Source organism: Setaria italica, chromosome IX (assembly GCF_000263155.2).
Source record: "Setaria italica strain Yugu1 chromosome IX, Setaria_italica_v2.0, whole genome shotgun sequence".
Classification (NCBI taxonomy): domain Eukaryota; kingdom Viridiplantae; phylum Streptophyta; class Magnoliopsida; order Poales; family Poaceae; genus Setaria; species Setaria italica.
The window spans coordinates 55,797,247-55,821,824 of record NC_028458.1 but is presented as its reverse complement, the minus strand read 5'-3'; the positions used below and the strand labels follow the sequence as shown (position 1 = coordinate 55,821,824).

Here is a 24,578-nt window from a genome sequence, read left to right as displayed (position 1 = left end):
AGGGAAATGAGACAGAACAAAGTTTTTTTTTTGTTTCTCTTGTCTTTGTATTCAGTATCACTTTAACCAATCCAGTATCACCACTAAACCGCGATACAAAGCCTCCACAACAGCGGGTTAGCAGCCAGCGGCCGCAGAGGACAGATGTAATTTCGCACTGGGGGCCCTATCTTAACTTGTCAGTTGGGAAATTTTATAAACTTTGCAAGGAGAACCCTGAGATGATAGACCATTTCTTCGAGCGCATTCGGTCGAGTACTGTACAGTTTCCAGGTATGCACAAACAGAAGGGAGAGCGTAAGCATATATATTACTCGAACCATCACCAAAAGAAAAATCAGATCCCACTCCAAGTCAACGTATGACAATCATCTTGAAACCAGCGCCACACAGTATACCCAAGTAATCTTCTAGGGAGAAGTGGCAAAACTGTCCAGTCGCAGGGTGCTTCAGTTAAGGACCAACCGTGATTCGATCGAAAAATTTCTCTCGGTATAAGAGGATTTCTGTTCATCCCAATTTCCAACTACCTTTTTCAGGAGGACCAAAATTTGGACTGCTTTCTTAGCCAGATAATGATGAATCTAGTACAAATATTTCACATAATCACATTTCTTGGCATGTCAGCATTTTATTTCACACATTGCTGGTGCACTGCCCTCTTCCTTGGGGATCTTAACAATGATAGGTTCTGTGGTAGTCATCTGAGATGACACACAGCAAGTCTGCAATAGAAAACAGAAGGCAAAAGTGTGTCATGGTCCTGCAGACAGAGCAGGAGAAAACATATCATAATAACAGACTTAGATTTTTTGCAACCAAGATTCAGGAGCTGCTTGAGCGTGTACGGAACAATCTAAAAGTTGAAGCTAACTTTTGACAATTTATCAAACCACGAGAGCTTCGAGAGGATATTAATCTGGTTCAGCTACTTCAATGCAGCTTCATTATCTTTCATATGTACTATACGCTTAAATGGTTTAACCAAAAGTCCAAAACCCCACATGCATTTGACTAAAAAAAAATCAAGAATGAAATTACAGAGAGGACCTTTGCAGCATCCATCAGGGCTGTCCTGATCACTTTAAGCGGGTCAATGATACCAGCCTTCACCATGTCCGTATTCACCTAGGTTGGAAGATAAGTTAACATAACCAAAGTTATTAGAAACTTAATTTAACATGAGTTTTCAAGGGTTAAGGTGATCAACAATGCACCCTACCTTTAGCTGTGTCATAGCCTAGACCATTGTTTTCCTGTTCAAAAGCTTGCCAACAATAACAGCTCCTTCTACGCCTGCATGTGAAGCAATAGTCTGCACTGGGTCTGCAAGAGCCTCCAATCATCAGATGATGTAAACATGAGAGGTTCATCTAAAAAAGACAACTTCTTCAAACCTTCAAAGCATTTTGGATGATTTGAACACCGATCTTTTGATCAAAGTTTGCGGTCTGCAATTTATCCAGGTCTTTTGACGCGCAGAGAAGGGCTATACTGCCACCTATGTGTATCATAAACAAATAAGATTTTCTGCCATGCTGATATACTGATACAGGTTTATATCAGAAAACTCAACAGTGGAGCTCCAGCTCAGTACCTGGCATAATACCCTCCTCAACTGCAGCTTTGGTTGCATTTAGTGCATCAGTCACTCTCTCCTTCTGCACACCAACTTCCGCTTCACTTGCTCCACCAATCTCAAAGAAAAATCAAAATAATGCATGTTATCAGTAAACCAGGGCATCAGAATCAATTAAAATGCTATGTCAATTCTTTTACATAACCAAGTACCTACTGAATATACTCCATACATGATACATGTCTGCCAATTTACACATTACCTAATCTGTTAGTTGAGGAATATTCTAGTGATTTACATTGATAAGTTCAATATTGACATCAAAATTCTGAAGTTGCATCATTCAACATGGATAAAAAAATTTCACCTTTAGAACAGCAACACCACCAGACAGCTTTGCCAATCGCTCTCGTAGCTTTTCCTTATCAAAGTCAGAAAAGCTTTGCTCAATAGCAGATCCCAGCTGTTGAAAACAGTATTTGATTGCAATAAGCACATAAGAGTCCAAACTGACTCACGGAAACTAAACTTATAAAATGAACCTGCTCAGCTCTCCCTTCAATTGCCTTCTTATCTCCAGCTCCATCCAGGATGACAGTGTCCTCCTTAGAAATTGTAACCTGCATTCAATCACTTCATTTAAGCATGAACAGAATGAGCAAGATAATCTACTGAAGCTATTGTATCACAATTATTGTTCACCCATGTAATCTAAACATCACTACTTTAGAAACAAAGTGATTACTTTATACTGTACAGCAGTTCAGTTTGATAGGATTTCAAACAGTGAACAGTCGTAAACAGGGGCATAATATTTATCTTCTTGCAAGTGCCAAACATATGAGGCTCAAAGTTTTCAAGGTTCACTAGAACAGTGCGCAACGTTGCCGCGCAGAAATAGCCCTCCATATATTTGGTTTGGAATTTATATTTTTATGGTTAAATGGAGCACACAATATTTATGCAATATCAAAGAGTGGACTTTGAAAAGTATCTTGTAAATAAATTCATGCACGTATCGAGATGTTGTATTTTGTTGTTTTTTTTTTGCCTAGATTTAATTTTTTTGTTGGATACCTCTGGTTGTAACGAAGCCAACAAAAGCTAACTTATATCTCTATCATTTTTCTATGTTTTTGTTTCTATTTTGCAAAGTGCCAGTCAGTTTATTAGTTAATAAATTATCAGTTTGCATCTTTATCATTTTTTTACATCTTTGTTAGACAATTGTGTATAGGCCGACCCTACGGGCCTTGGGTGCTGGCCGCACCAGCCCATTGCTGAGTGTGCGCTGCCCCTAGGATTAGATAGGTGTAATTGTATTAGGCTAGGATCTCTTGATTGGTGGTGTTTGTATAAACCTTGGAGACCCTAGCCTATATATGTAACCCGGTGCTTTGCATCAATACATCTACTATTCCTGAGCCATATTACTTTCAATCTTTATTTATATTACTTGTGGGTTGGACAGCGAGGTGATTTTGTTAAAGGTAAAGGGTTTTCTTAGGAAATTGCGTGAGAGAGGTCTGTGGACTGCGGGTTGCATTCCGACAAAGTACGGGTTTTTAAAAAAAAATTGTGTGAGAGGCCTTAGATGGCGGGTTCGATTCCAACGATGTTTGGTTTTTTTTTGAAAGATTATTGGGGCTATCCAACTGCAGGTTGGATTTTGACAAAGTTCGGGGGGGTTTTGAAAAATTTTCTGTGAGGTCTTTGGATTGCTGGTTTGATTTTGACAAAGTTTGGGGTGTTTTTTGAAAAATTGTTAGGCCTCTATTCGACGGCCTGAGCTTGCAGGTTGGATTTTGACAAAGTTCAGGTTTTTTAAAAAAAAGTTATGGGGCCTTTGAACTGCTGGTTGATTTCGACAAAGTCCGGGGTGTTTTTTGAAAAATCACCATCCTCTACCGTCCGTGCTCGATCCGACGGCTGAAATCTTTTATGGCGACGTGGACAGCCTTCCTAACCTTGAGTGCGAGCAGGTTTAAGTCATTAAAGATCCCAAGTTCTTCAATGATGGTGCAAAAGCCTAAAACAAACTGAAGTAAATAAGGATTCAAATATCTGATAACTATGACATAGGGAAAGTAATAGAGTCGTGACTTACTTCTGCACTGGTAAGAATAACAAGGTCATGTAAGTTGGCTTTCTTGGTCTCCCCAAAACCAGGAGCTTTGACCGAACAGACCTAAATTTCATGTCAAATTAGAGCCAACCTTAACACCTCCACAAAGCTTGCTAAGAACGCTTCACTTTCTAAATCTTCCGCAACAACAAGAGGTTTTTGCTTCTGTTGAAGCAGAAAAATAGATCATTGGCATCTCAGATTGTAATTGAGGTCACAACAAAACAAACATCAGTCGTGAGCCCAGGAGAACAAATAGATTGTAATCGAGATCAGTGCATTCCAACATCAGCCAGCCCAAAAAAAACAATTAAAGAAATACCTTCATAGCCAACTCCATCACTTTGGCCACCGCGTGCATGTTTGATATTTTCTTGTCATGTACCAATATCAAGGGATCATTTAATACCTACAACAGATAAATTAAAGATATAATAAAAACACATTGAAGTTACTGCAGAAGAAAAACAAGAAATCAAGGATATACTTACACGTTTCTTGTTCTTTTGGTTGTTAATAAAGTGCGGGGAGCTGTAATCTCTGTTGAGCTTCGTGCCTTCCGCAACTTCAAGCTCGTTATAGAGTGTGTTGACATCCTATCAAGATTTCATGGTTCATAAACAAAATATAGCACACTAGAAATAAATCCTCTGAGAAAAGTTGATATAGAAATCTTCTCCCAGCACAGCTAGTTATAAAAGAAATAAAAAATCAATGATAACAATCCTTTGTGGGATAAAGAAAATGCAAATATGTTCCAAATTGAGCACATAAACAACCTAAGTGTACTGGAAGTTATGGGAGTGTGTAAATCATATCTGGAACCCTTGGAACTGCCAAAGATAATTCAAAATATATTGGTACATGTGACAAGATTCATAAAATGCTAAGCTCTTTAGAGTGTTCTTGACTTGTTGCTATTCAACAGTTACCTGTGCTTTTTCCTCTGATATGCTAATCATTCTCGCAATGCCTTTTAGGTTTCTAACCGCAGCATCAACAGCCATTGAGATAACACGTCTCAGATCCATGGCATTCATTCCAGCCGTTACAGACTTGCAACCCTCAGTGAATATAGCCTTTGTCAGAACAGTAGCACATGTAGTACCTGAAAGCGTTTGAGCATAAGAACAGGGAACATAAATAAAACCATCTACCAATGATCACAAAAAAGTAATACTGGCAGAGAGTACTTAAAATGGAGAGCGGCGTGTGGCCGTTGCCGTTGCCGTCGCGTATGAGTCGCGCCGCCTCGGCAGCCGCCCGCCGCGTCGCCGCCGCAGGAACCAGGGATCGCCCGCTGCTGTTGCCGCAGCTTCTCGCGAGGGTTCGTTCCAATTGGAGGTTTGTTTTCCCGGACGGGCGGGCGGGCGGGGGAGGGGAAGGAAGCGTTGGGTGCGGTGAGCCGAGGCCAGACTGGGCCTAGCCTAGGCTGGATTCTTTCAAGGCGCCGACTATTTTCAATGGGCTCGGATTCTTTCGAATCCGCCACCGTGGGCCGCAGTCCTGGCCGATCCAGCCCAAGCGAACATAGCCTAGCCCAAATCATACCCCACAACCGTGGGCACGCCTCGGCGGCAGCGGTGGCCCAAGATGAAGCTGGAAATTTTGTAGAAGCATCCACAGTTGTGTTTTACGGCACTGATCCGGAGACTATGGGAGGACAGGTAGTGCAGGGAAGGCTGGGCCCTAGCGGCCTAGCGTATGATATCTCCCTCTGCCGAGTACGTCTGGCGAGCGACCGTGCCAATGCAGTCAAAAGCACGATGGGACCGATATGTGTCCCTATGGCCACCACATTATCAGAGAAATCAAGGTAAGGCGCGACGACCTCTCAGAACTACCGACCGCATCAGTAGTTCATAACTACCGACCGTCAGTGAGCCAGAGGCAGGGACCTCAGAATTCAGGGCTGGAACTGGAAGTGGTGATAACTTCAAACAACAAAAGTGATGCAACGCGAGCAAAGCAGACTACGGCAAAGGTGGCCGCTTTGCTTCGTCATCTTGGCAACAACTCCCCTCCCTGGCTAAGCGGTAGTGGAGCACCGAACCGAATTCAGCACCATCATCAGACGACGGACCGAAAAAGCAACGGCTATTACGCTATAATCAAAGCCATCAAAGGAAAGCTACTACTCCAATCTAACCCACTTTCATTCAGATCCACTTAATATAACGACGACAACGACGAAGACAAGGGTATACTCAACTCAAAGACCCAATTACGCAACACGCACCCAGCCAGATGGCCTCCGCAATCCATTTTGTCCGGCCACAGAAGTCTCTGGCTTTTTTTTTTTCCTGATGATGAGGATGGTACTATTACGAAAGTCCTGGAGCTAAGCAAACTGAAACGAGAAAATACGGCAAAAGAGAAACTAGGGGAAAAACTAACAGCTAGCCCAACTGCTCTCCAGTAGGCGCGACCAAGCAAGGCTCTCGGGGCCATGCTTCCAGTTCCACAGGTAGCCCTTGCTAGATCACCAGTTCCTTGGGACCCCACACTTCGGTTGAGTTGTCCGACCATCTTCACGGCTAGCTATGGAACATCGGTTTTGCAATCAAGCTAGCCAGTCTTGGCAACTCCATTGGCGAGGGCGGGCTTCTCGGTTGCTGTTTGGGCCACCTTTGCAGCGTAGGAAACAGCGGGAGCAGTGACGTTCTCTGTAGGAGCCTTCACCTCTCCGTTGACACCGTTTGGTACAGATGGCTTTGGCTTCCCGTTAGCGACTTCCTGCAGCTCACCGGTTGTGACAGAAACGGGAGCCCTGCTGTCCCAGACCTGAGTGATTTAAGACAGACACAGCAGAGGTATTTTAGAAAAACAGGTTAATTAAGTTGGCAAGGTGCTGGAGCCTCGAACTGATTAGTAAGCACGTATTTAGTGCGAACGTACCTGCTTTTGGATCTGCTGCTGTTTAGCCCTTTTATCCTGCATCAACTTCTGCCGGCTTTCATAGAAGGCAAAGTCATCCAGGATGGAGGTCTTGCTGACATGCTCCTTGAATATCTTGAGCATCTGAAGGCCTTGTTCAAGGTGTATCTGAATAATTGACCAAAAAAGATAAAGACACCACCATTTTTGCAAGCCAGTGAAATAAAGTCTGGAGAATGCTTACCTCTTGTGTGTCACGGCTATTAGTGACAGGCTTGTTCTCATTGTTCTCTAGGATGATGTGCTTCAGCATATTGTTAGGCACGTCCTTGACAATGTGCCACTTAAGAGAGAAGGAACCATTCCACTTGTCCTGTTGCCAGTACTCAAGGGTTTTCTCAAAATCAACAGCACCAGTCATTTCAGCCACACCAACAAACTGGCCACTTGTATTCACCTGAAATTTCAACATGAAGGCCATATCAGTCAAAGAAAATAAACTCATACATTCATAATGAAATAAGAAATGTTGATTGACAGGACCCATACCGAGAAAAACAAGAATATAGGGCACGCAGAGCCCTTTGACTGAGCTTCTTGATAAGCAGCATCAAGCTTCTTGTTTCCATTGGTGGTGCTTGCCCACACATTGTATTTAATACTCTTGTGGATATCATCCTCACTGTACGATTTAATGACAAAGAACTTTGCAGCATCGTATTGAACAGGGAAGTCATCTCTGTTGAACTGTGCTCGATCAGGTAGGGCACTATCATTCTTGCTTTCGCCAGAAGGAAGGCTCTGCCCTTTCACAGCAATAGAAACAGTATGACCATATAATTTCTGGTTCTTGAAACGGCCAGATCTAGGACCTCTGTTTAACTCAATTGTTCCATCCTGACTCTCATTGCCATAACCATAGTATCCATTAGCACGACCCCTGGGCCTGTACCTGTTGTCCATACCAAGACCCCATCGACCATATAACCTGGAGTCATAACCGTTACTGCCATAAGGAAGACCAGTTTTTATTGAGTTCCCATACTGGGTGTAAGGCCGGGAGCTAGGGTACATCCTATTTGGATATGTAGGTGTCACTGATCCGGTTGTAGCTGTAGGTCTTCGATTCTGCATACCCTGCTTGAAGACAATAAAAAGAGGACATGAGTCAGCCTGCCAATAACTGTTCTAAGAAAGATCATATATGCCATAATCAACTCTAGTATGAAGGGCAAAGGTAAAACTTTGTAAACTGCTCGATCAGGAAGCACATATTTCTTATATTTGAAAGCACAGTATGTCCTTGAATTGTTTAAAGAAAATGGAATTCTACAGAAGTTATGCTCCCCATCTGGTTAGACTAATAAGTGTCATGAAATGTGAAATGAGATTTATCCTATTGTGACTCTGAAACAGTGGAGTATTAGCCTAGCAGGAAACATATGGAAAAGCAGAAGAAGTGCATAGATGACACAGCTTTGTATTCTTAACAATACTATCACTAAATTTAGTCTGAACTCACCATCTGTGGAGCCGTGGAGCTCTTTGTCTGATTTCTTGCTGAGGAACCATTAGCATTGAAAGTCGAGGTCGGCATATGATTAGTTGTAGTTGATCTTTGCTGTCCATTTGCATAAGCAGAGCCATCATACCATGCAAAGTGTGCTCCTGTGCTGTCATAACCATAAGTTGTGTCCAGGTAACCAGCAGAAGGAACTCCACCTAGCAAGGGTGCCCTATAAGTTCCATCAGGCGTCAGTGATGAATTTTGGTGGCTTGACGCAAGGGGTACAGTTCCACTGTTACTGTGAGCAGTACCATTAGGAACACCATTTGTTGTTGTCTTGGCAGGATCGGTTTTAGCTGCTGGCTTTTCAGGATTGACAGAAGACTGTAGGTCGCCTTGAGTGGTAGAAGGAACTGGTGTAGGAGGTTGAAAATACGCAGTTGGATACTGATAATGCTGCGCACCAAACATCTGGCCATCAACTGTTGGAACTGGGGAACTGGCAGGAGAGTATGCACCATAGGGAGCATACCCATATCCATAAATATCGCCATATACTGCCTGTGAAATTCCAAAGAGCCTCAAAATGGTATACATGATGCTTCCAGGAGTAACACAAATATTAGAAGAGCATAAAAAGATACAAGATGCATAATTTTCATGACACGATGTTAGTGGCAGACAAGAAAAACAACCTTTCTAACATGAGGTAACAGTGCAGGAAGCACAAGGAAAAGAGAAAACCAGCCAAAAGCACAAACCATACCCAAAAAAGAGAGGGAATAGCTTTCCACTTCCTACATGTCCAACAATAGACACGACAGTACAGCTATCACCTAGCAGCAGACAATAATAGCAAGCATTTTGACCATTTCTACATTAAGAATATGCTGCAGGATACAAATAGTCATTGGAAGCATCAGATGACAAGTTGAAGAAAAAGATCTTCTAGGATTACTTACTGGGGCAATCTCCACTCCGTCTTGATTTAGATATCTAGGATAATCATCCCACTCGTTCATGGAACCGTCGTAGCCTGTAAGACACGAGACAGCACCAGTTCAGTCATCTAAATCACAGAACTCTCAAACGAAGAAGTAATCAAGCCTACAGTCTGGCACACCACTAGGAAGACGACACCAGCAAACAACTTGCCAAGATACTCCTGCTAGATAGGAAAAGGGCACCATAAGAATTTTTTACACAGTCCCTCACTCACCTCCATAGTAATACGCTGGCAGATAGAACAGGTTGGGATCCATAAAGTCTTGAAGCACCGGCGTGATGGACCGCTCCGGCGGGATCGACACGCTCAGCGGCTGGCTCGCTGCAGCACCCTGCTGAATCGAACAGCACAGACAAACAAGCGAATCAGAATCACAGATCACCTGGAGCAAACCACGAACACACACAAGATGAAAACCCATGAAAGCTTCTGTTTCATCCCTACCTTCTTGGCACCGGCAGGCTCTGTGGCATCCGCCGCCTTGGGCTGCGAATCCAGCGACAGCTTCTGCAGCAGATCCGTGGTTTCTTCGCGCGGCAAATCGGCGAATTAAGGCATCACAAGGGCGTAATCAGATCACAGAGCTTGCAAGCTACTAAATCCAAGCAAGCACTAGCAATAAACCCAATCACAAAACTACGAAAAAAATAATCTTTATTGCTCCTGTAGCTTCCAACCAATAGGTAAAAGGCTAAGGACAGTAAAAACGCATCGATCTGTACAACCCAAGCGAAGGAGCCGGCAAGGACAGACAAGAGCACCGGACAGGGTGTCGGGCGGCCGGGCGGCGCCGGCGCAGCCGGCACAGCAGAGCACGCACCACCCAACCAAGCAGCCAAACCCTCCCAAAGGCAAAACCTTTCAAGCAAGTAAAAAGGACAGCACGAAAAGGATACGATCCGCGACAGGGACGGCTGCAGGAGCCGTAGCGGCAGCGGCAGAAGCGGCCGGCGCCGGCGCGGCGGGCGCTGGGGCCGGGGGCGGCGTGACGGCGGCCATGGTGCGAGCGCGAGCGAGAGATCCCAACGGGGAGGCAGCGACGAGATCCGAGAACCCCCGACCGACCGACCCTTCTCCCCTCTCTCTCTCTCCCTTCTCCTCGGGATAGGTAGCTCCGAGCTAGCTCGGGGTAGGGAGGGAGGAGGTGCAGCGAGAGGAGAAGACGGCGGCGGCGGACGGGGGTGGGGGGAGGGAGGCGAGCCGCCACCAGAGCAGCAGCGCGGCGGCTAGCGGTAGCAGGTGTACAGGGGGTGTGAAGGGGAAAAGGGGGAGGTTTTGTGTGGGGTGTGGGGGTCATATAGCACCAGCCCAGCAGGCTGGATAGGGGAGTTCGGGAGGAGCACGGCTCTCGGCTCTCGCCCGCCCGCGCGGCCGCTTTGGATTCCCCTCCGCCGCTCCATTCCTTTCTTTAAACTATTCCATCGTGCTCCCTGCAATATATCTTTTTAATAGTATAAACCTCCTGCCTTTTTCTTTTGGTTTTATTTGGGCGAGTGAGTGAACGAGTAATGGACGGATTAGTTTAGTGACTAATCGGGATCGCTCTGGTGTCCGGCTCAGATCCCTTTCTTAGCTCGGTGGGTTTGGAGCCGGTTGCTTGGAGTACTGTGTTCAGAGAGTGAATCATCGCTCCACCCACTTGCTTTTGTCGTCGTCCTCAAATTTGCGCCTAATCCTTACTGTTTTGTTAAAAAACATTCCGTTTGGTGTTACGTGTTCGTACCGTAGCTATTTTTGGTGAGGAGTCCTTGCTGCTGCGTGAGGGTATGCGATGAGTTCCAGTCCGTTGGTTTCAGTTTATCAGTCACCAAATAGTATTTTTCTCCCACAACAAACCAGTCGGCTTATAAGTCCTCGTCATCTCTGCTTTGGCGTCATCTCTGCTTTGGCTGGGGTAACAGCGGTCACGCGTGATCTACCAGCAGTGAGATGCCTGCGCACTGTTACGACGGCTACCACTACCAATAATTGCGTGACTCCAAACCTGGCTCAGCACCAGCCTGACGGGTGACGGCTGTCTCTAGCATTTCCGGCCCCGTCCGATCTAGATATGCGTACGCGCATTTCCACAAGCAGTTTCGAACGGTATAATAAAAGAAAGAAAAACAGAAAGGAAGCCACGCGAGCGAGCAAAAAAAAACAAACACACAACATTGAAGCGGGCCTCCGGTGCGTCCATCCATGCATGCGTGGCGCACGCAGGCGGCCACGCCAACGCCCAACAAGAGCCGTGAAGCAGAGCACACCGCTGCCGGCCGCCGTTTCCTCCTTGTGCCCCGGCGGCGGCGAATCTGCGTGAGAGTGAGGAGAGAGAGAGAAAGGGAGAGAAAAAAAAACGAGAGACCCGGTGCGGTGAACCGAGAAGCCCAGAAGGCAAGTACGTCATGAAAGAACTAGTAATTGCTCCGTACTTTCCTAATCTCTCCACCCTAAGTCGAGTTGTCACCGTTGATGCTGAATCTAACGGTGGCTGCAGACCACCTCCCCGGTAGACAAGCTCCCGAAGGGATTTTCGATTCCGGCGCCAGAAATCGACACGTCGGCCGCGACCCGTGGGGCGGATACGGCTCGGCCTCGTGATCCGAGCGGCGTCCCGCCCGCTCGGAGCCTTTTGTTTTCCTGCCGCCCCGCGCCCGCTATGTGCTACGCAACAAGTATGAGACGCTGAGCGAAAAGCTAGTTTCGCATATTTTTTACATTATAAGTTTCAAAGCTGCTGTGTACATGGAATCCACGTCAAGTATAACCTATCAACTTGTACTGTTGGAGACGCTCCGGCACAAGCGGACGGATGGATCGCGTCCCTTTATCTTCGGAACGTGGGATACGATGGAGGAAGCGTAGGAGGGTGATCCTCCTACACGGAACCGTAGGAAGCCACGTGGGCCTCGCGAGGACCAGAATTTGGAAGAAGAACGATCTCGTGCTGCCAACGACCCTGATGATCGTAACAGCTATGGAGCCATACGTGATACGAAGGGGGTGTTTGGGAAACACCTGTTAAAGTTTAATACCTGTCACATCGGATGTTTGGATGTTAATTAGGAGTACTAAACATAAGCTAATTACAAAACTAATTGCACAGATGGAGTATAATTCGCGAGACGAATCTATTAAGCCTAATTAGTCCATGATTTGACAATGTGGTGCTACAGTAACCATTTGCTAATGATGGATTAATTAGGCTTAATAGATTCGTCTCGCGAATTAGCACAGGGTTCTGCAATTAGTTTTATAATTAGCTCATGTTTAATCCTCCTAATTAGCATCCGAACATCCGATGTGACACTGTTAAAGTTTAGCACCTCGTATCCAAACAGCCCTGAAGTGTACGAGTTTGCGTTCTCCAGCTCAAGTGTCCTTTAGCTGACTTTGTTCCACCGATGGGGCGTCGTGTTCTTATCTGACAAAAAGCTGCTCCCGGTGTACGTAGCATGGCGCTGCTCTCTTTACTTCTGTCGATGGGATCTGCCGACAGGACCAGCAGATCCGATCACCACGGTGCAAAGGCGCGTGCGGGCACCTGCACGGCACAGTCGGCACCTGTTCGCAGCGAGATAACACTAAACACGCGCACTCGCTCTGTCGCTTTGGCAAACTTTTTTTTTTCTTTCCAAAATACTAGTAAAATGCACGTGGGTGTCGTGTTTTAAAAAAATCTAGTAAATAATGATTTTTTGTTTATAGAGAAAAATGTACATGCATGCATTTTTAGAAAAAATAAAATATATATATAACCAATCAACTAATAATTAAATTTAAAAAAATTATGAGTAGCAGGTTCAGACATTTAGCGGAGCATAACCTCACCATATCTTGGAAGGTGCACGTATCATATGAAAGAAATAACAAATAAAGCAAGGGACTTGATTTTGTTGGATACAAACACAAAACTCTCCCATTCCTTGCCTGCATGGCTGCATCCAAATCAGATAAGCATACATGCATGTTAGAAAACCTTCAAGTCCAAATCACTTAGCTATTAAAAAAAGAATACAAAGTGCATGAACACAAAAGAAATATTATTACAATAATGGATACAAGATAGTATAGAACGTAATATTTCATTGTGTGACCTTAATAAGTCAATAAATAACATTGTTCCTTCGTCATGTAGAAAGCTGATGACTTGTTGGCTTCTGAGCTTCCCAAAGAGTCTGACCTCATGCTTTACCTATTTATTAGCTGAGCTAAAAAGTGGTTTCAGAATATGTAATTCCTTGCATGCCTTTGGTCTTCAAGTTGCTAAATGTAGAACACCATCTCAAATCCCTTTAAAAATACAATTCCAAAGTGCATAATAAAAATTCAAGCTACTCTGTATCCAAGTTTTTTTAAGTATGGCATCTAATAACAATGTATTCATTAGGAGGTCCTAGTGTGGAAGTATGTGAAAAATATCTCCAATATGGTGTGACATGTCTCGCTAAGTGCTTCATTCACATGGTGCCTAAGCTAGTGCACCCCGAGAAACTGCATGCAGAAAAAAAAAAGCACCTTCCAGACAGCAAAAAAAGTTGCCCAACACTACATGCCTACAAGATGATGAGTTCACAGGGAAAAAGGCGCTAGCAGGGATATTCATTCAATTCCATCTGGGCATCTGGCCAATTTCAAGCTGATGCGATACTGTAGCTGCTGGACAAGGAAAGTATGATAATCACCGGTCACCTTCATGCACTCCATAGTAAGGGGAGAAATGTTCAGTTCACACTTTAGAGCAGGGTTTCAAATCTGTGCAAGACTTTACGCACAAATAATACTGTAATTAGATACCAAGCACCTTAACGTTGCAATTACATCACGAGGAATCCAAAAAATGACCCGAACAAAGAAATGTCTTCTATTTCATCCAGTGCTCGTATGGAGTATGCAGGATTTGCAGTGAGCACTGACTCTGTACTGGAGAGCAACTCTGTTACTATATGCTTAGAAATTTGTCATCCAGTGCTTATCTGACTACCAGAAGAAATGTCCTTTCTTCTAGGGCTCATCTGTGGTCTGAAACTATATGATTCTACAAGTTTGCAGTCTATATGCCTATAGGTTACTGCCGAATTCTAAAGGTACTGAGCAGTCATTGATTTTATTCACACCATAAAAGCCTGCAGGATAAGTGTCCTATCTCAACAAAGTGAGCATGCAAGGCACCAAAGCAATGTTTTGATTAACACTCTGAAATTGTATTCTGAAGCACCCAAGTCTATTCGACAAAAAAGGAAGGGCCGAAAATTGATCAACTCAAGGTCTGCATTTACCTACTGGATATTAAACCTGCAATACTGAACCTGTATCCAGCAATGCGAACTCTATATCTATTTTACAATACCAATGAATGTACAAAAAAAATTAACCATTCAAAAATATCAAAGTCCAAATAACAGGATCTCTAGTTAGTCCTGTAAGACCTTACAGGACTAACTGGAGATCCTTCAAAAGAGGTGGATTAACCTCATTCTCATTGTTACAGGAGCAGCTCTCCGATGCCATCGATGGAAGCTGTTGGGGCACTGGCCGTGACTGAACACGGAGGGCACAGCCATCGCAAGGATGAGTTCATGACTCCATGGCGCTGGGATCCAGGGGAAGCTCGCAGCGCCAGGGAATAGGGGCTCTCCAGCCAGGGAGCGGGATCTCCACCATTGTGGCATCAGGTGCCCTCGTTGGTCGCCAGTTCGCCACCGGCGCAGCGCCGCAGCCTCCTACCTCCGCCACCTTAGCATGCACCGATCCACACCCACATCTGTCGCTCGCCTGCCGGCTGCCAGGAATCCCACCCGCCGTGGTGGACACATTGCCGTTTCCGACTGCCACAGGCCGCATCGAGATTCGAGACCGCCGGGTGAAGGCGTGAAGCGCGACACCGCACGCGCAGCCGCTGGCAGGGCACATGGCCATCATGATCGGCGCGTCGCGGGGCATCGGGCGTGCCATCGTTGCGCATGGCTGGGGAAGAGGTCTGACGGCGTGGCGGTAGCGCGTGAGCACCGCACGGCGGGGTTGTCGGGGAGGAGAGGTCTGGCGGCGCAGCGGGGGAGCGAGGCGAAGAGGACTTCCGGCGAAGGCTGGGCGGGAAGGGAACGCGGCGAGGAAGAGTTTCGACGGACGGGGGAACGGGAAGGCAAGCATGGCGGGGGTGGGTGAATGCAGGCAGGAGCGTTGCGCTGGGCTCGTCGGTTCGACAGGCTCGGGTAGCGCGCCGCATGGGCATTCGGGAGGAGGAGCGACCCACGCTCGGCCATGGGCGCGGCCGCGCGAGGCAGCTGGAGACTGGGAGAGGGACTTGGGACGGCGTGCCGCGGCTTCGGAAGCGGAAGGGAACCTCGGTGAACGATTTTTGGACGGCGGGTACGCGGGCGGGTATAAACATCGCCCGCTGAAAAAAAAAATAACGTTTTCGACCGAAACATTTTCTAACTCTTGATTTCCATGCGTCTGCACCCCTCCTCTCCTTCAAATACATGATGACCGATGGGTCCAGCGTGACCGATGGGTCCAGCGTAAGGGGTACGGTGACGCCGATTTGAATGAGAGAAGTTTTCAATTATTTTCGATCTTTATAGTATAGACTAACTCTTAATTTTTACGGGTATGCACCCTATCCTCTCCTTCAAATATATGATAGATGGGTCCAACATGAGGGGTACGGTGGCCCCGATTTGGGTGAGAAAAATTTTCAATTATTTTTGATCTTTATAGTATAAACAAGCTTAGCCAAACTTCAAAACAATAATATTGCGGATAGTATATTTGAATATAGTCTTGCTTTGGATACGTCACCACAACTTGAGAATGGCGATGAAGGATACGCACGCCTTGCCGTTCGTCTAGTGCCACCTCACAATAAGTCAACGTCAAAGTAGACGATGGGATCAAATGTGTCAATGTCCGCTGCTGCTGAATTGCCCTCAATTAAGCAGGGTTTTTTATTGCCAGCTGACCTGATCCTGCTGGATTGGAGTATACTATTGTGCAAGGTTGCAAAAGGCACTCTCTAGGCGGTGACCTACCCCTAGAGCCTAGGCGCGTCTAGGCGTTTCAAGGTGGTCTCCTAATCGGTGTTACACATACGCATATACTTTGCCACATATATACATATCCTTAAAAAAGCAAAATAGAAGACTAGCGGGCCTAAAGTTGAACCGAAGGCCCATCAAAATAGCCCAACCCGAGCCACAACAGTCCCACCTTATCCCTATCCCCTCCCTCCTCCCACCTTGTCCTCTCGACCTCTCCTCTCGGCCACCCGCGAGACCGCGGCCCCTGCATCGCCCCCGCCATCCCGACCACCGCCGCCGCGGGTCTCCATCCCCTAGCTCCTTCTCCTTCTCCGCGCACCCGCGCCCACCCCTGCCTCTTCCTCCTCCGCCGCCTGTCCCTGCCTCCACCACCTCCCGTCCCTAACCTCGCCGCTGCCATCCTGGCCTCCGATGCCACCACAGGCCACCTAAGGGACCGCCTACCCCCTAAGCGCCACGGTACCCTGCCGCCCAACGCATAAGCGTGCTTAGGTGGCCACGGAATTCCACCTCGTGGAACACTGCTATTGTGGCAGCAAACTTGGAAAAAGCCTCTGAAAGTTGCACTCGACCTAATTTAGAAGATGCGGTGTAAACAAGTTGCCCGACTTTGAATGAAGATTTAGGGGGTGTTTGGATCTTTAGTCCGGACTAAAATTCATGTCACATCGAACATTCGGAGACTAATTAGGAGGACTAAATATGAGCTAATTATAAAACTAATTTCACAGATGTAGGCTAATTCGCGAGATGAATCTATTAAGCTTAATTAATCCATCATTAGCACATGTTTGCTGTAGCATCGCATTATCAAATCATGGACTAATTAGGCTTAATAGATTCGTCTTGCAAATTAGTCCCATCTGTATAATTAGTTTTATAATTAATCTATGTTTAATACTTCTAATTAGTATCTAAACCTTCGTGACACCCCTTTAATACTCTAGGGTATTGACATAGGTTCTATCATGTCCACCGATTCCAGTTCTGAGATCCGCGCTAGCTGTACTAAGAGCAAGTTTAATAACGCAGCTAGCAAGCGGGCTGCAAGGTTTCTCTCAGCCTTTTCCTAGCCCACTCGTACAATGGTTAGCTCTTCACCATTAATACATGGTCCACAAGTCATTCTCACAAAGTTTCTTGGTTCCTGTGCCCAAGTCGGCTGTAAGCTTATAGCTCGCTTCTCCTCTCTCACCTCTTCTCTCTCCTCCACGTCAGCATTCAGCCAACTTACAGCCCCTTATTATACTTGCTCTAATGGTCTGCATTATGTCCCACCAATATTGTGTACGGTGGGTCCGTCGTATACGTACAGCTGCTATACACGATAAAACATAATGCTTCCTCGTCTCATTTCGAATCCCGGTCAGGCGTCCACCTCTCTCCTCCCACCATCCCGTCTCTCCTCCTCTCCAAAGCCGTGGCCGCGGCGGCCGCGGCGAATCAGCCAGAACCGGCGGCGCGGGACCAGATCCGACGGTGCCGCGGGTGGATCCGAAGGTGCCGCTGCATCTCCGCTCCACCCTTTTTATCTGTTTTGCTACTTTGGTGGTTGGCGTGAGCGCTTTGATTTATGAAGGTTGTGCTTCCCTGCTTGGCGTGAGGCCAGATATTTGCTCTACCAGATATCAGACATATACTTGTTTATTAGTTTTTAATCTGTTAGCCTTTCCTTGTGCGCGGTATGTCTAGATTTGATGAAAATTATCTACCACAGAGCTGAAAATATACCTACTGCTCTTGCAATTCTAGTTGCAAGTTCAAGTTTCACAACAAAAAAAGGATGCAGAATCTGTTAGCCTTATAAAGAAGTTGTATGCTAGTAGGTCTTTGACAATAGTAGCTTCCTTTCAGAATACTCTCTTCTTTGTTGCCTTTCCCATTTCATTGTGTGACCAAGATCTTTTCAATTTATCAAGATGCTCCCTGGCCTTCCGCTGTCTGAACGAGATAAAAAATTTCTTTGACAGCTGCATGAATTCATATGCAGGTATATCTATCTTGGGCGCTTTTGTCAACAAAGTTAAAGGGATGTTTAGATACCTTAGACTAAACTTTTCCTATCACATCGGATGTTCTAACTAAGAGTATTAAATATAGTCTAATGATAAAAATTAATTGCATAAATGAGGACTAATTCGCGAGACAAATTTATTAAGCCTAATTAGTCCATGATTAGCCCATGTTACATTAACTTGTATCCATACGCTTCAGATTATTAGCCTGGAGTTCGCCACCAGCAGTATAGCCAACCCTACCCTATCACATCAATCCCACAAGCCTCTTATCCATTCCCGTTCGATCGTGGTGGGAGAGTAAGTCAAAATAGCTTACATTAGGTTTAGGGATAAACACGCTCGAACTGATGACTTCCACCACATCAAGGTGACACTCTACCGCTGAATAGGAGAACAGTAGCCTGACAAATAATCGGTTCAGTCCGATTCAGGTGCCAATTCAGGTATAACATGGGCTAATCATGGACTAATTAGACTTAATAGATTCGTCTCGTGAATTAACCTCCATCCGTGTAATTAGTTTTATAATTAGCTCATGTTTAGTCCCTCTAATTAACATCTGAATATTCGATATGACATGAAATTTAATCCGGACTAAAATCCAAACACCACCTAAGGGGCCGTTTGGTTCACAAGGCTAAACTTTAGCCCATATTTAGATACTAATTAGGAGTATTAAATATAGACTATTTACAAAACCCATTGCACAGATGGAGACTAAACGGCGAGACGAATCTATTAAGCGTAATTAATTTAACTTATATTTAATCCTTCTAATTAACCTACGTTCGACGTGACACGAATTAAACTTTAGCAACAACCCCTAAGGGGGTGTTTGGGTAACACCTCCTAAACTTTAGTACCTGTCACATCGGATGTTTGGATACTAATTAGGAGTATTAAATATAGTCTAATTATAAAACTAATTACACAGATGGAGTCTAATTTGCGAGACGAATTTATTAAATCTAATTAGTCCATGATTTGACAATGTGGTGCTACAGTAACCAGTTGCTAATGATAGATTAATTAGGCTTAATAGGTTCGTCTCGCGAATTAGTACAAGAGTTCTGCAGTTAGTTTTATAATCAGCTCATGTTTAATCCTCTAATTAATGTTCGAATATCCAATGGGACCTTCCTAAAGGACTTTAGTACCTCGTATCAAACAACCTGAAACGTCCTCGTAGCCCGGCTCTGCCTTGCCGTGCCTTGCACAAATTCCCTTCCTCCTCGCGTCCCCAAGCAAACTGACGCCTCAGAAGGAGCGAGCACATCGCCATCAATGCTCCCAAACCTCAAGGTGAATCATCAGACCAGTGGCATACAATAATCCGGGCACGACTGCAGCTCTGACCGTCTCCTGCACAAGCTGCTGAAGAACGATCGGTCCACTGACTGACAGCAACTACCCTGGAATTTGTGGCAAAATTCTGTCTTGACCATGACCGATGGCACACCCACACACACTACCGATTCCGGAGGAACCCAACTCCCAAGAAAGAAATGGGCTCAAAAAAGTCTGACGAAATGCAATCCACACACACGCACGCACGCGAGAAATATCTGAAACCGAACGAGTTCTGAGACCGTGATGCGCTGCCTGCCAAGAACCGGGGGTAGCTAGGCTAGAAGGCGGCCTGTAGATCATCGGTGGCGCCGCGGCTGTCGTGGTCGCCCTTGGCGGCGGTGGCAGCGGCTCGGACGCCGTCGTCGGGTAGGTTGGTCACCCTGACGACGAGCGGCGTGCGGACGCGGTGGAAACCGTCGGACCACACGATCTCGCCGAAGTCGAACCGCCCGCGCGACGGCTTCGCGGGGGCGACGCTCACGTAGTAGGAGGCCGTGTCGCCGTGGTACGGCGAGAAGGCCAGCTCCCGCGGCCACACCTCGGCGCGCGCGCCCTGCGGGCTGGCCACGGCGGCGCGGTACACCGCGCCGCGGTTCGGGCCCACGTTGGTCACCGTCCGCTTCACGGTCACCGGCGCGCTCAGGTCCGGGAGAACGATGGCCGGGTAGTTGAGGTCGGCGGCGTGCGCCGCGCCGCCGCCGCCGCCGGGGCAGCTCGTGTCGAGCGACGAGCCCGGGAGCACCAGCTGCCGGATCTGCTCCGCCGTGTAGCCCAGGGCGCAGAGGAACAGCACGTGGTCGCGCGCGCCCACGTCGTAGACCAGGCCCGGGTCCAGCGCGCGGAGAGGGTCCACGTGCCCCGCGCCGACGTCGAAGGCGTCCGCCGCCTTCAGCGTCCCGCCGGCCAACATCACGTCGGACGTGTCGTCGTCCATGTACGCTGCACGCAGCCACGCACGGAAACAAGGTTACGAAGACGGAAAGCTTTCCGGTGGCCGGTGCAAATTAAAGCTTACTGGTACTAGCAAGAAAGACCTGTGGTCATGAGGGCGGATTTGACGGCTGCCGGCGACCAGGTCGGGTGCACGGACTTGATGAGTGCGGCGATGCCGGAGACGTGCGGGCACGACATGGACGTGCCCGAGTCGAAGTTCCAGTCAGTGGAGCGCTTGTCCAGGGGGAGCACCGTCGGCGACGACTTGGGCGGCCATGCCGCCAGTATGTTCACTCCGGGAGCAGTGACATCGGGCTGCCATGATCACGCGACACACCAGCCAGCGTAAGAAGACCTCACGAGCAATCACAATGGGCCGAGCCCACTGCCGACACCGGGGCCGCCCCGTGCCTTGCCGGACCGGGCCATATTTGCTCAGGTGTACAAGTACAACATGTGTGAAGAGTGAGGCGAAGTAGCATCGAGCGAGTACCTTGAGGATGTGGGGAGAGATGGAGCTCGGCCCTCTGGAAGAGAAGTACGCCACGACCGGCGCCGGCGTTTTGCCGACGACGGTCTTGCTCGAAGAAACGTGCACCGTCGCCTTCCTGTTTGCAGCAATGCAGGGATTGTGCTCCAGTTAGAAAGTCGATAGCAAGGCCGGTCGAGCAAATGCACGCATTTGCAATGGACCGGTTTTGCTTGGTCCATGATTATATATTGGTTTAGGCGAAGCACCTGGAGGCGCGGATGTAGTAGAGGATCTGGGTGCCCTGGTGCAGGTCGACGTGGACGGTGGGCCAGAAGTTGTCCTGGCTCGATTTCCGGCTGATGGTGTCGGCGAAGATCACGCCGTCGCCATTGCCGGCGTACACCGCCAGCGCCGCACCCTCGCTGGACACGGGGCCGGCGGTGCCGAAGCACAGCACGATCTTCCCCGACGCCGCCGTGCGGTTGATCAGCTGGTCGAACGTGCACGTCCTTCGTCCACACGCAAAACGGAATGCCCTCGTCAGATGCTATTGTTACATATACACATTGGACCTTGGAGGGAAGGAGGGAGGTTACCCGTCGGAGAAGACGCTACTGCTCTCTACCAGCTGCTTCTTCATCATGCCATTCGCAAGGAAGCTCTCCCCCTGCGCAAGTACGCCACGCACGCTGTGATCAACCCATGCACACGCTACACGACGTGCCAACGTGGACTCTGCACGCAGGCACGCCGGCCGCTAGGAGAAAAAAAAACTGAGAGATACTCACCACGACGGTGGCATTGTTCCCGAGCGTGATCACCGTCGGGAACCTCCTGTCGATGGTGCTGGCGGCGACGGTGAGCCCCCACGGCGACACGTTCTGGACCATCGACGCGTCCGGCCCGTCGTTCCCGGCCGAGAACACTGTCACGACGCCGCGCTGCATCGCGTGGAACGCCCCGATCTCGGTGCTCGTCGCGAACAGCGGCATCAGCGGCGGGGACGACCCCAGGGACGCCGACACCACGTGCACGCCGTCGCACAGCGCGTCGTCGAACGCGGCCAGGATGTCGGCGTCGCTGCACCGGCCCGTCAGGTCCTTGTACCAGCACACCTTGTACACCGCGAGCCGCGCCCTGGGCGCACCCCCGCGCGCGGCGCCGCGGCCCAGGCCGAAGTAGCTGGCGTTGGGCGCCACGCTCCCCACGGCCGTGGACGCCGTGTGCGTGCCGTGTCCCACGCGGTCGCGCGGCGACCGGTACTCCTCGCCACCGGTGGTGTTCAGCGGGCCGAGCTCGCTCTCGATGCCGGCGAGGTAGTAGCGCGCGCCGATGAGCTTGCGGTTGCACGCGGTGGCCGGGTCGAAGGAGTCGCCTTTCACGCACGTGCCGCGCCATGACGACGGGATGGGGCCGTAGTGGGGGTCATCTCTGAAGCTTTCGGATTCGGGCCACACTCCTGAGGGCACATGAAAAGATCAGATGTCTCGAGCTTCCAAGTGGAATGTCAAGGACCGCACCATGTATAACAACACTAACAAGAATGAGTGCTCCATAAATTTCAACTTCAGATCTTAGCAGGGCATGCTAGGATCATAGCAATCATTTTATCTTTCATGTCAAGATTGCTCAACTCTATGCAGGGAGGATGAGAGGGATCACCACTCAATTTTCTCCAGCTTCTTTAATTTGTGCACGGATATTCGGAAACTATATACTTTAGGTTATCCCGTGAGTACGTAGGAGAGCTGCGTATCTTTGTATCAAGAAGAATGTGCATAAAAGACATTATTTTTTTAGAGAAAAAACACAAATATGCAAGATTTGTAGCATTGCAGGGACAAGAATATATATATATATATATGTATATATGTATATATATATGTATATATATGTATATATATATATATATACATACATATATAGACACACACCTGTATCAAGGATGCCGACGATAACATCGCCTCCAAATTTCAAATGCATTTGGGATGACTGTTCCATTTGCGTGTGCAGATTGAGGCCCATGAAATCCCAGCTCCGTGTTGTATGGAGCTCCAGCATCCTACTCCTGAATACTGATATGACCCCTTCTGTTTCTGCTTGCAATGATCATGAGGTTTCTTGTAAGTGCACGAAAATAATGAACTACACATAACTAGGTAGATGTATGCATGTTCTGACAACAAGCAAAAACGGATGCAGTCTACCAGACAAGGTGGAAGCCTGTGTTGAATTGAGCAGTGCAGCGAAACCAGAGAATCCGCAGCTGTAGTTGTACAGAATAGCTTCTGTTGCTTCATCCGGCCTGCAATGTTGAGTGCAGAAGTGTATTTGATATTTTTTTTTTACCAATCAGACTCAACTGATGAACATCTGAATTTTCCAAAGCAGTTACTAAATTGCTTGAAGTTAAGCATGGTGCACAACCTGAGAATATATGGGACCAAAGATAACAGTTGTATATTACGACATATACAGTTTAAACAGTTAAATTACATTACCTTTTCTTACTAAAGTGTTACCTTTATCTATCAGCCACATGCAGCAATATACGTGATTGACTGAGGAAATTATACATTAGAACAGTTTAATCAAGGATTAAGTTTTTGCACTACATTTGGTAAACTTAACTTTAAGATACTCTGAGCATGTATTTTGTTAGTTCCCTTGATTTTTACACCAACAACTTCAGGGGGAGAAAACAGAAACAATTACTTTGTAAAGACTCTTGACAGAAGCTGCAGATGAGACTCTGAAGTTAGAGAAGGACTGAGGCCATTGTTGTGGCCTAAATACACAATGTGAACCTGCAAGACAACAGAAAGAGGACATACAGAATGTGAAGACATGGTTTGATCAAAAGATCAAATGGACTGAAAAATCTATGAAAAACAGTACATCTGCATGAGACCCTGGTATAGATTGAACGGTATAAACGCCAAAGGAAAGAGAGAAAACAAGAAGCAGCAGCCGAAAAACTTCCATTGTGCTTTACACGATGACTTTACTGGAGTCGCAGGGGTATATATAGGGAGATAGACAAAGGACATAGCATACTACTCGGTGGGGGCATGCCTTGGTGCCATGCTGTAGGGTGCTTGCAAGACAAGCCTTGCAAAGCTACAATTGACTCTGACAGCCCTCCATGGCTGCATCATGCCCTCTGCCTTATTCATCTAGTGATCTAGTCCATAGACCACTGATGCGATGATTAAGCCTATGGAGTTAACTACATAGTCTAACTACTATACTATGTGTAAAATAACTAACAGACCTAAGCTTGTTCATAGCAAACTAACCTTCTTGGCCTCGTGTTTTAATCATCTGATCTAATGTTTTTAGGTCCAACTATCAGCTATAGTCTATTGACAAGTCGGAATGTCGTAGCTTTTGAAGTTCTCTAAAGGCTAACCTCAAGCTCTCAGTTTAACTAACTAAAAGGCTAAACTCCAAGGTTACAGGTAGACTTTCAAAGGTATAAGTAATTGTTGAGTTATGAATATCACATGTGTGCTCATATCATTATACCTTTAAAGATCCAATTTAGACACAAAACAAATGGTACGCCTACCTTGTATAGTAGCCGGGTTATAGCAAACTACAGTGACTTGTACTGCTTTGTATAAAATTTATAATATCCAAAATGTTCCATGAAATCAAGATGAAAGGGCCTTTTTTTTTGTCTCGTGCCA

The 24,578-nt window shown here is 47.1% G+C and overlaps 2 protein-coding genes and 1 pseudogene across 5 annotated transcripts; all 3 read right to left on the bottom strand.

Annotated features, from left to right (window-relative positions):
- Positions 1–623: 623 nt before the first annotated feature.
- LOC101786605 lies at positions 624–5,709 on the bottom strand (annotated as a pseudogene).
- Positions 5,710–5,830: 121 nt separating this feature from the next.
- LOC101767723 (YTH domain-containing family protein 2) lies at positions 5,831–10,367 on the bottom strand. 4 transcript variants are annotated; one of them, XM_004985572.2, is made up of 9 exons: positions 9,991–10,367; positions 9,539–9,621; positions 9,308–9,428; positions 9,051–9,124; positions 8,104–8,649; positions 7,131–7,721; positions 6,826–7,038; positions 6,603–6,749; positions 5,831–6,488 (listed from the first exon to the last, which is right to left on the bottom strand). In XM_004985572.2, exons 1-9 carry the CDS (start codon positions 10,091–10,093, stop codon positions 6,273–6,275), a joined length of 2,094 nt encoding a protein of 697 aa, XP_004985629.1. In that variant the 5' UTR covers positions 10,094–10,367; the 3' UTR covers positions 5,831–6,272. The 4 variants fall into 4 exon arrangements, with proteins under 4 accessions (XP_004985629.1, XP_004985631.1, XP_004985630.1 ...); XM_004985574.2 differs by having other exon boundaries at positions 9,308–9,425; XM_004985573.2 differs by having other exon boundaries at positions 7,131–7,718; positions 9,991–10,366.
- Positions 10,368–19,419: 9,052 nt separating this feature from the next.
- On the bottom strand, positions 19,420–23,870 carry LOC101767325 (subtilisin-like protease SBT3.18). Its single transcript, XM_004985571.3, has 10 exons — positions 23,785–23,870; positions 23,602–23,693; positions 23,094–23,191; positions 22,821–22,982; positions 21,675–22,345; positions 21,483–21,553; positions 21,153–21,395; positions 20,908–21,022; positions 20,516–20,729; positions 19,420–20,420 (listed from the first exon to the last, which is right to left on the bottom strand). The coding sequence occupies exons 4-10, from the start codon at positions 22,945–22,947 to the stop codon at positions 19,759–19,761; spliced, it is 2,103 nt and encodes a 700-aa protein (XP_004985628.3). The 5' UTR covers positions 22,948–22,982; positions 23,094–23,191; positions 23,602–23,693; positions 23,785–23,870; the 3' UTR covers positions 19,420–19,758.
- Between the last annotated feature and the right edge of the window lie 708 nt (positions 23,871–24,578).

Bases quoted from the DNA above. Each gene is read 5' to 3' on its own strand.
- LOC101767723 (XM_004985572.2), bottom strand. From the start codon at position 10,093: ATGGCCGCCGTCACGCCGCCCCCGGCCCCAGCGCCCGCCGCGCCGGCG. The intron at 9,429-9,538 runs GTAGGGATGAAA...TGTTCGATTCAG, and splicing joins AGCCTGCCGGTGCCAAGAAG to CAGGGTGCTGCAGCGAGCCA. The intron at 6,489-6,602 runs GTACGTTCGCAC...TAAATCACTCAG, and splicing joins AGCAGCAGATCCAAAAGCAG to GTCTGGGACAGCAGGGCTCC.
- LOC101767325 (XM_004985571.3), bottom strand. From the start codon at position 22,947: ATGCTGGAGCTCCATACAACACGGAGCTGGGATTTCATGGGCCTCAAT. The intron at 21,554-21,674 runs GTGAGTATCTCT...GTACTTGCGCAG, and splicing joins GGAACAATGCCACCGTCGTG to GGGGAGAGCTTCCTTGCGAA. The intron at 21,396-21,482 runs GTAACCTCCCTC...GTGTGGACGAAG, and splicing joins AGTAGCGTCTTCTCCGACGG to GACGTGCACGTTCGACCAGC.